The 13,347-nt window shown below is 30.0% G+C and overlaps 1 protein-coding gene across 4 annotated transcripts in view; it reads right to left on the bottom strand.

The window, feature by feature from the left end:
• Window positions 1-2,379: 2,379 nt before the first annotated feature.
• LOC142344204 (uncharacterized) overlaps window positions 2,380-13,347 on the bottom strand; it is a 30,236-nt gene continuing 19,268 nt past the window's right edge. For all 4 annotated transcript variants that reach the window (XM_075395749.1, XM_075395750.1, XM_075395752.1 and 1 more), the window contains exon 7: window positions 2,380-2,793. In XM_075395749.1, coding sequence (XP_075251864.1) covers window positions 2,600-2,793 — 194 coding nt within the window. In that variant the 3' untranslated portion in view covers window positions 2,380-2,599. The remainder of the gene's footprint in view (window positions 2,794-13,347) is intronic.

The raw sequence follows: 13,347 nt of genomic DNA, 5'->3' as shown, positions 1-13,347 counted from the left end.
GTAAATTGCCGAGCCTCCTTCTTCAGATGATTTTTTACCTTAAAGCGACATTACTTTTTGTAATGCCACTCAACTCATTTTTCTAATTTCCTAATTCTTGTGATGCAGTGCGTCAATTGATCTCAAACAATTGACTTGCTTGCAAACGTTTTATGAAAAAAAATCAAAATGAGTGCCAAATTGATAACTTTAACACATTTTGTTAAATATCCGCAGTTCCTATATAGACAATTAGACAATTATCGTTTGCATGCTTTTTTGGGATCTATTCTGTTCCCACCCCCAGCTTAGTGAGCATAAATCTTTTATGACCCCTAGGCGCACGTGCATTTTCTTACATAGTAATGTGCTATATAAAAACATATAATTTGTAACTGGGGGTCATAAAAAAACACTGGGGTGGGGGAAACAGAATAGATCCCATTTTTGTATCTAAACCCTATTAGATGATGTTAATTATTCTGCCCTCTGAAACAAATTTTGAACTTCTTCCCGGAACGCGCGCAAGATGCACGGCTTCGAATGGTTGTGTTTTATCACATAAAGTTTTAGAGGCTTGCCAAATTTTATTTATTAAAGCAAAACTAATTGCATTCCATCCATGCATTTTCCGTGCATATTTCGGGAAAGATTAGGAAAGACAGAAAGGGTTCTAATAAGCAATAGCTAATTATAAAAGCTCACTCAATAGTATTCATAATTTCATAATGATTTGTAACTTGATAAGCGGCTTTTGAAAAATTGTAAGTTTATTAATAGACTGCTTGACAGACAAATCTATATCTTACGCATCGTTTCAAACCTTAATCATTTGCACACCGCAAACTAATAATCTAAAAACCCTTTTCACAACTCTTACAATTTTTTTCATATTTTTACTTGAACCCCTTACAAAAGCCCTAATTATGGCTAATATTGACGGTTACTTGTACCAACTGTGCAACAATCTTATATTCGGGATGAACTGACACCTCCAAGATTAAATTTTTTCTAGCAAATTATGCAAATAGTATCTGAAAAATGAATTCAGATATTTTCAATTTATGCGCTGGCAAGTACCGAACCATTTTTTCTCTAGCCAATACAGCACCCAGAACCAAATATTCAACATTTTCATCACTTTTAGGATGTATTGTCCCTGATTTCAGAAAAATTCTCAAAAAAATTTTAGGTTATATCCGCATACAACACAACTTTAGGAGATGGATTAAAATAGTAGGGGTGATAAAGTGTACCCGTGTTGTTCTCTTTGTGTTCTCTCTACTTGTTTTCTCTCGGTTTTGATACCACATAACTCAATTCTCCAATGTCCTAACACTCGGGATGAAGTACGTCAATTGTTTTTTTTTTGTATCTAAACATTATTAGATAATGTTAATCAATCATTCCTCAGCAACATATTTCAATTCCTCCTGAAAAGCACAAAAATCGAGTGAAACAATGCAAATGGTTGTGTTATATCACATAAAGTTTGAGAAGCGTCCCAAAATTTATGTATTAAAGCCGAACTAACTTGTTTTGCTTCCATCTATCATGTTTTGCTTCGTTCTTGTTTTGGAAAGGACTGGGAAAAACAAAAAAAGTTTTAACAAGCAATGGCAAATTAAGCACATTCAAAAGTACTCATAAATAAACTCATAGTGATTTCAAAAGTTATTTATAACCTGATCTAAAGTTTTTTCATAACCTGATCATAAGTTTTTTACATTTCAAAGAATTTGAATTTTTTGGGGCGCTGTTTTTTTATAAGATCTGTTCACACATTTTCATGATTTTGAAGCCAAATTGGAGTAGTGATTTTGGTCACACCGAAACAGGAAGTAGAGTGAATACGCGAGTGGTTTTGCGGCGTGAAAGTTCTTTGCTCTAATTTTGAAGTAGAGTGAGAAAACGGTGTTTGAACAAAAATTCGCTTTCTTGCTAGTGGTTTTTTGTTTACATGCGAAAATGTTACCTAAATTATTACTGTTTTCTTCGATTTAATGGATCGGGTTCTTTTCTAAATGAATTTCCCAATTCGCTCATAGTCCGTTCTAGGTCTAGTTTTCTGCTTAGTCAATGAAAATTCTTTGAATTGCACGTCAGGACGTCCTGCTATGTTTTAAAATTTATCTTCAATTGCTACTTCACAGGCAAATCTATGTTTTACCTCTTGTTTCACCTCTCTAAATTTTTAAACTCCTTCAGTCATTTCAGCCATTTCAGTCATCTCCCCTAAATCCTTCAAACTTTTAAGTTTCCTCCATGAATTGTCCAAGCTCTATTTATAGGTAGTACTGACTGTTACGGATACCAACTATGCAAATTAATAGATTCAGGATGAAGTGATAAAAGGGTTGAACTTTCTGAGGACTGGTTTCTGGTTTTTGTTAAAAAAAATGCGTTCGCAAATATTAAACTAATTTTTTCGTCAATTTCACCATCTACAAGCAAACATTCAACACATTTCGCTCATTTTCATCAAAATTCTGCGAATTCAGCGCACTCCATATCATACTATCAGCTGATATCAGCTTAAACCTCAACCCGGAGAGTTGGATGAATCTAATATGGTTGGTAAAGCAGAACGCAACTTTTATTTTGCTCTCTGTTTTTTCTCTTAAGCGCTGTCCTTCTCTGCAGACGCATTGGAATTTTCTTGTTCTGATGTTTCTTTGGTTTTCCGTTTGCGATCTGCGGGAAGAGCAAATGTTTCTGTTTCTGGATCGAAGTACACTTCTTGTACACAGTAAGCCAGAGCCTGGCGCTTCACCATTGTGAACGTTTTGTTCGTGTTCTTCTTTTCCTTCGAATCTAAAATGAAAATAAAAACCATCGAAAAATTTCAACCGATTAGAAAAATAAATTTAAAAATTAGCGGTTTTGGTTGAATTTGTGAAAAGTTTTTTTAAAAAAGATTGCTCAAAAATCATATTCTGCGGACCAAAATGGACACCAGTAGCGTCAAGCATTAACGTTAAAAATCATTCTTTGGTTTTAAATAGTCATCAATGGTATTGTAAAGTTGAGGTGATTTTTAATTTTTTGTAAACTAAAGACCTTCAAGTACCTAGCTGTTCAACTGCTCTACAAGCACTATAAGCAAACAGATCAGTAGTTCAAAGAAATCATAGCTCAAAAAACGAAACGGATGTAAAATTAACTCATTTTATTATTGAATGGCCCTCAAAACCTACACAAAAGACTGTTTTTTCTTCAAATTTATCCCTAGTTCATGACGTGAAGCGCAAAGAACAACGAAATTAGAGTGATAGTTAATAAAATTAACGAAAAAAGCTCTTTTGTTGTTTTCGTCCCATATTTCCCAGCTTAATGTCAAATTGTGGAACCAAGCTTCAATTTAGAGTCAAACCAGCAACAAATTTCGTGCTCTAACACCAACCAACATGACTTCATATAAAAAAACTGAAATAGTTTTTTTAATACAAAGGAGTTCGATTGTTTGAGTTCTGTTGACAGAAGGCTGCAACTGAAGAAAGTGCAGAATTCTTCAAAATCTTTCGATACTTAATTAGTTTATCTTAAATTGCTGTGGATTTTTCTTTTTGTGGTTTATTTTTGTCACACAAATCGTTATTTAAAATCAAGATTTTTCATTGCCAGATCGAAAATTAACTGAACACAAATTAGTCAACAGCATTTATTTCAAAATTAAATCATGAAGACAAAAGAAAATGAAATGTAATCAAATACAATTTTTTTCATACATCGTAAGTCAAACAGTTACATCTTTGCAAAAAATAAGTTCTCCGTGGTATCTCTGATGCTTCCAGAAAAAACCAACTGAATTCCTGAAAGTTATTAAAATATTATTATGAAAAACAACTGTATGTTGTGACCCATAGACTCTTTTGTTTTTGAAATCAAAAAAAATTTTCCAAACCGTGGCGAAGATCAGTTCAGATGTGAGCTTGTTGGTTTCACAATACAGAGATATTAGAAAACGTTACAGAGTTTTTCCTGCTTTGTCTTGCTTAAAATCATTTTTTGTTATATTTAAACGGAATATTTTTTCAAAACACAGTTTTCTATCATAATTCTAAAAATTTAACATTATCTGATGCATTTTGTCCCATACAAAAAGTTGCCGAGCAAAAAAAAAGCGCAATTCAGATAAAAATCATACGATTTATGAACAATTTTTTTTTCAAAATTTTTTCTGTGCCTGTTTAAGTGATATCATAGTAAATCCATTTTATTGAAAGTTCAATTTAACGGCTCTTTTATTTTGGAAAATGTTTGCTACTTCAAACTAATACTTGAGATAGAATAGTTTCAAGATTAAACTTTATATATAGGGGAAAAGAGATAGAAAAGAAAATGTTTTTTTTAGATTTTGTTTTGAAGAAAAACTCGAGCGGCAATTACATTTTGACATTTGATCAGTGTTTATGAAACAAATATATAAAACTAAATTTTAATCAATTCAATACCGTTACTATATAGCTAATTTAATCATTTTTTTAAAAAAACTAGCTTGTTTTGTTATTTTTTGTGTGATAAAAGTTTTTCAATCTTTCTGACTACGCTATACATACTGAGTGACAATTTTTTTTGCGTAAGATTTGCATATATTACATACTGTCAAAACTAAATTAATTTTCACAGTATAACCAAGTAGCATCTCTGGTTTTCATCTAAGCTACAGTCTTAATATTGATCACAACATATTTATGAACATTCCATGAACCTATTTGTGGTGTCCAGATGTGATGTATAGATTTGACTGCACAGTGACTATTCTTTTACCGTTTTTTATTACTAAAAATGAAAGTAGTGGATAAAACAAGGGATTCAACCACCAGTAAAATTTGTCCCTTTCTCTTAACGCTAATCGCGCATGTCGAATCGGGCCAAATTTTACTGTTTGTTGAATCCCTTGTTTTATCCACTGTTATATATATTAGCTCTATATTCACTTCTTTTATATTTTAAATCTATCATTTCTTGTCTCACTTAGTGCAAGCCACTATTACAGAGTTAAGCTGGTAATTAACCATTATCAGACGGATCCGCGAAGCGGTTTCACCGATAGTTCGGGTTCTATCCCCACCGACTCCGGTGGACGTCCACAGATACTAGTATAAAACTAATCAGTGAAACTGCTTCGCAGATGAGACCGTGTAAAAAGCACGTAAAACCAACTTGCAAAAAAACTTGAACAAAAATTTAAAGAAATTTTAAAAATAATAAAAAATTTTCATATATCCCCTAATCAATATTTAATCAATTTAAAAATAAAACTTTCTGTCTCACTTGGTGTAGTGGTTAAATCATCGAGTCTAGTTAAGTTGCTTTAGCAAACGGAAGGTTTGGGGTTCCTTCCTCACTGACTCCAGTGAACGTCCCCCGACTCGGATGAAATACTATAAAACTAAGTGAGATAAAAAAAACCAAATTCACAGTTCTTAAAAAGGATGATCCCTGCTGTGAGACTGTATATGGGACACATTGTGATGGGTATACACATACTACATGTTAGACATTGACCAGGATCAGAATAATAATATCCCGAATGTTCTATATAATCTTTCACTTTAACCATATTTTTACAAACATAACAAGAATGTTCTAATTCTTTACAATTATTACAATATTCTTTCCAAGGTTTATTTATACATTTTGCATATCATTTTCATTTTTCGAAATATTCTTTTTTGATTATTTCCCTAAAAAGATACATCATGTCTCAATCAACTAATACTAGTGTCATAAACTTCTGCGATGTCTGTAATCTATCCTTTGAATCAAAGAAGGCTTTATACAGGCATCAATCATACGATCTCAAACATAAGGAACTATTGGAGAAAATGTTTGAGTCTGAAGAAATGGAAATCTCGGAGAGGGTGTATAACTTGGATGAAGATGATAATATTATTAAAACTAAACCAGCCACCAAACCTAAAACTAAAACTGAAGAGGATATCTACACCAGAATTAAGTATGAATGTAAAGAATGTCATGAAGAATTTAGAAGTGAAGTAGCTCTAACTACTCATCCATATAGTCACAATCGCATGTATCTAGAAAACACAGAAGACTTCGATATAAACTCAAGTCAGAACATGAGAGAATTTTATATTACTGATAAAGTTGGGAATTACATTGAAGATATAGATGAAGCAACTAATTACTCTTAAGAAGAAATTAAAAACTGTTACCAGTTTTGTAAAGTTAAGAGTTTTAAATATAAGATCACGGCTGAATGTGATTATAAGAAGAGAACCAAAGAAGAAATTAAAACTACTAAAATATTTTTCAATACTGATTATATTAATAATAATGCAATATATGAATATGGTGACTTCCATCGGTGGCTAGATTTCAAAAAAAGAAATATATGAAGGTTATGGTTATGATTTTGAGTTTCTTGGAATAAGAAGTATTCAGTTAAACATTGAACCAACTAAAGCATCTATTGGTAGTTATATAGATTTACCTCCTTATCTCAAAAACTCTAAATCGATATTAAATATACTTAGTTATAAATACAATTGCTTACAACTAACTATAACTGCTTGGCTACATCCCGCCCCACACCATGCAACTCGAGAAAGTAAATATGTAGATAAACTAATTGAACCAAGACAACAACAAGAAGATGATTTTGCTTATATAATAAGAATACAGAAATTGTATAATATTAATATTTGGGTATACACACCTTGTGATAATGGTAAAATAGAATTGTTTAAACAAGTGGATGATTTTAAAAAGGTTGAAAAGATGTAAGAATACTAGTTTTGGAGTAATGGTCAAATAGAACACTGTGCCATAATAAAAAATATAGAAACCCTGTTAGTTCGACCAAATAAAAATAACATTAAATATTATTATTGCGATAGTTGTACCTATTGGTTTAACTCACAAATTAAAAATGATAAGCACAAATGCAACAACTCATTCAAACCAGAGATTGTTTGTCCTAAGAAAAAACATATTACTTTTATAAATGAACACAAACGTCAGAATATAAAAAATATTATAACTGCCGATTGTATAGCTGTGCCTCTAGATCAAATGGCAAAGATATACTGATGTAAAACTAAAATATTATATCCATATGAATACTTTGGTTTGGATGATTATGGCAGCGAAGCTGCCAATGGTAGCAAAGCTACCTACCAATAAGTTATAGGTAATCTAAAATTAGAAGACTTTAAATCCTCTCTACATAATAAATTACCAACACAAGAAGAAGTAGATAACTTTAATAATGAAAACAGTAATAAAACTGGTAAAGATCTAACTATAGAGTATTTACAAAATGATGTGGAAATATTAGACTATTGCATGAATGAATATGTTAAACTAAGTATGAAAGAATTCAAGCTCAATCCACTACATTACGTTAGTCTCCCGGGTTATAGTTTTGATTGTTGGTTAATGTCAAGCGGTGTATCATTAGATACATTACAAGATAAACAAATGCTAGATGATTTTGTTGGAGCAAAGCGAGGTGGTATATGCGGAATAAAGTGTGATAGATATATAAATAATCAGGGAACCTGCTTCGCAGATAGTAATACTAATACTAATGCTAATATTAATGATAATACTAATACTAATACTAATACTAATACTAATACTAATACTAATACTAATACTAATACTAATACTAATACTAATACTAATACTAATACTAATACTAATACTAATACTAATACTAATACTAATACTAATACTATTACTAATACTAATACTAATACTAATACTAATACTAATACTAATACTAGTACTAATACTAATACTAATCAGGGAACCTGCTTCGCAGATACTAATGATAACGTTAATAATAGAAATTTATGGTACATAGACGCAAACAACCTATATGGTTATGCAATGATGCAAAAGTTACCTTATAAGGATTTTGAGTTTATTACTACTACTACTCTAGATGTAATTTTGAATACTCCAGATGATAGTGATCATGGTTACTATATAGTTTGTGATATTGATTATACTAATGAATGTAAAGAGAGAACAGAACAGTTAGCACTAATGCCTAATAAAAGAAAGATAAATGATAATGAATTGGGATGCAGAGAAAGAGAGAAAAGTAAAGCAAGAACAGAGAAATTAATCTTAGACCAAAACAACAAAACAGAATATATGGTTCATTATAGGATGTTACAGTTCTATGTTAAGATGGGGGTAAAAGTAACAAAATACATAGAGTAATTAAATTTAAACAAGATTATATATGTAGCGAGTATAAACAAAACTATGCAAACAAAAGAGCAACAGCTAAAACTGAAGCAGAGAAGAATGTAAGGAAACTAATGAATAACTCATTATATGGAAGAATGTGCATGAATCCTCTACACTTCTTTCAAAGCAAGTTCTTGCACGATGAAGAAAAGATAATGAAAAGTATAAGTAAACCAACATTTAATAATATAACTAGATTTAGAGATTATAGCCAAATAGAATATATAAAGAAAAAAATAGAATATTCTCCAGTATATGTAGGTGTTACTATCTTAGAATTAAGTAAATTACACATGTATGATGTATTCTATAATATTCTACAACCATCCCTCAAAGATCTAACACTTCACTATATGGATACGGACAGTTTCGTATTAAGTTATAGTGAAGGTAAGGTTAGTGATGAGCATATGGACTTAAGTAATCTAGAAATACCTATAAAAACTAATAATAAAGTCCCCGGCAAGTTTAAGCACGAGCTGGGAAGTAGGATTATTGAGAAATTTATAGCATTGTCCCCCAAAACATATAGCTTCAAAAATTATCCTAAAAACACAAAAGAAAAAGGAATAAAGAAGCATAATAATGCTAGGCACATAGATTATTATGACGCTTTAATGAATAATACACAGAGAACAGTAGATGAATGCAGAATACAAAAAGTTGGTGATAAAATGAAAACAACAAAAACAAGTAAGATTAGTCTAAACACATTTGATGATAAAAGATTTTATGTAAATAATATTGAAAGCTATCCTCATGATGAGAATCTATATCTATTCAAAAGAGATTTAATAAAAATGATCCGCCAAGCATCATTAGATGGAGACAAAGACCTACTGGTTAATAATATTGTAGAATTAACCATTAGTGATGATAGAAAGTTAAATGAAGTTGCTATTATATTATATAACGAGCTTTGCTAATTTTTATAACAATTAATTATAGAACTATTTCATTCATTATATCCATATGGTTGGTAGTTAGTATATTAAAAATCATTATCGGAGCCATATATTTTTCCATAGTGTCTCCCATGATTGTATTCTTATGTAGTGTAGCTCCAGCTATTATAATTTTATTATATTCTAGAAATTTTATTATCTTCCCAACCCCATCTACATATTTAGAATAAGTTGAAATTACTAAATCATCATGATTTGGTTCCTCAATATGATCGATAAACTCATCTATAGTATTACAACGTCTTTTACAAGCTAAACATCTTTTTAGATTAAGAGAGAAGCTGTTTTCATTATCCATTTTTTTACTCTTATTATAATTTTGCAATACATATAAAATGACTAAACTAGAAACACTTATAAAATTAAACAATCTAGAAAAACGAAACAGAAAGAATAGATTAGAAGATAAATTAAAACAACAAGAATATTATGGAGAAATAGAAGAGTTATTTGATCCTTTAACTAAAACTCTCAGTGAAACTGCTTCGCAGATAAATGCAAACAATGAACGCAATCTAGCATTAAGTGAACAAACATTAACAGCAATAGATTGGCAAAATCAAGAGTTAGATAAACAAACTAAGATGATTGGTGAAACTGCTTCGCAGATCGAGCAAGCTGGTTTCCAGTTTAATGAAACTGCTTCCAAGATGGGTGAAAGGTAAAGGGGACCATAAAGCAAACTCAAGATTTAGCACCAGTTTATGTTGATACAAAAACAGCCAAACTTCTTCATGACATGCGGGCTCAAACTAATCCTCAATTAAAATTAGAACTCGTAGAATTACTTAGTAGGAGATATAAAATGAATGGTGTTGATATAACTCTAGAGAAGGGTGCATTTTTAGTTAGGGATAATGTATATGAGTTTTCAGAAGGATTTGCTGATTTTCTTACTAAATCAAATGTAACATATGATGATAAAGTTGAGGAAAATGAAAACAAAGTTAAAAGGTTTTTAAAGGATATTAGATATGATTTAGGAAAAGGGGATAAGAAAAGCGCTAGATAAAAAACAATAAAACGTATAATGGAGGTAGGAGATGATATATTTGGCAGGGGATTAAATGGCAACCCAAATAATTTAGTAGAAAGACTAGAATTATTAATACTAGAAACAAAAGCTGGTCATGATGGGTTATATGATGAAATGCTAGACATATCTAAGCAACTATTATCTATGAATATTATTAATCAAAACCAACTAGATAATTTTTCATAATTATGGTAAATAGGTGAAACCATGACTACGTCCATCAGGGAACCTGCTTCGCAGATGACTATGTCCATAAATAAAACGTTAGAAAAACAACAACAACAACTAGCTAAAGAAGTATTCAGTCCTCAAATAACAAAGTTTAAAAGACAAAGAATAATACCACTATATAAAGATGAAACATGGTCAGCTGATTTAATTGATAAGTCATCTCTAAGTAAATACAATAATAATTATAAGTTTATATTAACAGTTATAGATATATTCACAAAATATGCATGGGCTATTCCTTTAAAGAATAAATCTGGTTTATCTATAACTAATGGTTTTAAAAAAGTATTAAGTGAACATCCACAAGGTGGCTCTGAACCTAGAAAACCAGAAAAGTTATGGGTAGATAGAGGTAGTGAGTTTTACAATGAAACATTTAAATCTTTACTTAAAGAATATGGAACCGGCAAAGCCGCTTCAGGGATAGAGTTATATTCTACTTATAGTGATTTAAAGGCTGTGTTTGTAGAGAGATTTAATAGAACATTATTACACATAATAAATAACCCTATGTTCATCAATGGTGATGGTAATTGGGTAAATATATTAAATGATGCTGTTGTAACATATAACAATAACATTCACTGAACAATTAATATGACACTAGTTGACGCTTCTAATAATCCTGATAAAGTTAAATACTATATCAGTGAAACTGCTTCGCAGATTAAATCTACCAAAGCAACACCAAAATTTAAAGTTCTCCACCAACACACATCCACCAACATATAAAATAGAAGATATTAATGGAGAGATAATAGAAGGTAAATATGATGAACAGGAACTATTGAAATCCTAGTTTGATTTTGAATCTAATAATAAGGTTTTGGAATCATTATATATATTTCTTAATATAAATAATGACAAGAAATAGATTTAACCAAGCGAAACGTCATATAGGGAATGGAAACAACTTAACATTAGGTAGGGCACGTGGGTTACTCCTAGAAGATAATGATAATATTGATATGAAGGATACCTATAAAATTACAAATTTATATCCTCCGAAAGATGAAAAAGATGTTGTTAATAAAGAGTATTGTGACAATAGCTTATTATCCTCTTCTAATAAAATAGACATTTTAAGTAGAAACATAACTGAACTAAGAAAAGGTAACTTTGATAAAGTTACACTTAAAACATTACAACTAAATGAAACACAAGTTAATGAAGAACTAATTAATGAGTTTATTGAATCAACAAATGAAGTCAGAAATACTGTTAAGTTTTGTAATAAAGTTGCTGCAGATACTATCTCTAAATATAATCAATTAAAACTAGAGATTGATAATAATAAGTTTAATCAGAATATAACTAACATACACTTAGATGAAATGTTTACTAACGGTCTGAGAGAAATGAAAAAGAATACAATAAATCTCTTAGAGGTGTTATAGTACAATATATAATTACTATACTTTTACAAAGTAAGTTACTTGATAATAAAGAGAAAGACAGACTTGAGATGCATTATAATTTTAATCAAGAAGATATAATGAAAGAAATAGAAAGAATTTTTACTAATGAAAATAAGCAAAGCAATGACCAATCCAACAGCACCGAGTGAGAGATTACTATATCCAGATTTATCATCAGTATCAGAAAGATTGATAAACGAAAAGATTCAAGCTAATAATAAATTTAACAACAATATTAACATTATAAAAGATATTAGAAATTATTAAGAAACTGAAACTAATAACTATAATAAGAAGTTAAGTAGATATAAGAATTATATTAACATAGCTGAGATAACAGAAATAGTATTATCATCAATAGCAACAACTGCAACAACATCATCAGTTTCATTAACAGGTATAGGATTAGCTTATTCTATACAAACAGCTTTTGCTACAGCAACTGTTTGTGGTTCATTATCAAAAACAATTAATACTAAAATTAGAAATAAATAAAGTATTCACAAATGTATATTTTAAGTAAACAGTTTAGTGATAAGTTTAATAAACTATATATACTAAATCAATGAATGATAATAAAATAGATAATGATGAGTATAATGAATTTGTTAAGTTATATGAGGATTATAAGAAGAATAAGAAAAACAAGTTGAGTATTTTTTTAGATTAAAGATATTAGTGCTTGGTAATAACAATGTTTTTAGTAATAATAATATTAGTATTAATATTTATCGATAAATATATAATCATAATCATAGCTATAATCATAATCATGAACATAATATAATCATGGATATAAGCATGGATATAATCATAATCATAATCATAATCATAATTATTATCAAATAATTATCTTTTCTTTGTACCTAAGTACAACCCTCTTACTTTTTGTACTACTTTTATACCTTCACCAGTAGTTGCAAATTTAAATAAATCAGGTGTAGCCGCTAGAGCTGCTTTAGGGTTTCTAGATGCAGCTGCACTTCCTATTTTACTTGCTATTTCTAATGCTCTTACTGGATTATTAGCAACTTTCTTTACAAAATTAACCGTAGCTTTACCAACACTTTTAAAGAAATCTTTAAGTCCTTCTGCTTCTATTGTTGCATCAGATACTGTCATTGATTTATTCCTTCTGCATAAAACACAATTAACTTTTAACATTTCAGTACCTTTTGAAGTAATAGCTCCTCTTATATTAACAGTACCACTATAATGTCGACCTCCAACTCAATATGAATTAGTTTTGAACTTATTTAAAAAACTCATTTCTATATATAAAAAATAATGGAAGTTAAGAAGTATAATCCTTTTGTGGTTATTAAACCCAAGCCTAAGGTTAGGCCCAAGGCTAAGATTAAGCTTGAAGCTAGAGGCTTGGCTCTAGAGAATAAAAAGAAATTAGACATTATTTATGCTAAAGGTTTTGTTAATACTAACAAGAAATAGTTAGGTATTAACAAGAGTAACAATTAGTGCTGACTAG

The sequence above is a fragment of the Convolutriloba macropyga genome, chromosome 8, assembly GCF_964194025.1.
Source record: "Convolutriloba macropyga chromosome 8, txConMacr16.3, whole genome shotgun sequence".
NCBI lineage: Eukaryota > Metazoa > Xenacoelomorpha > Acoela > Convolutidae > Convolutriloba > Convolutriloba macropyga.
This window is presented reverse-complemented; position numbering and strand designations above follow the sequence as displayed.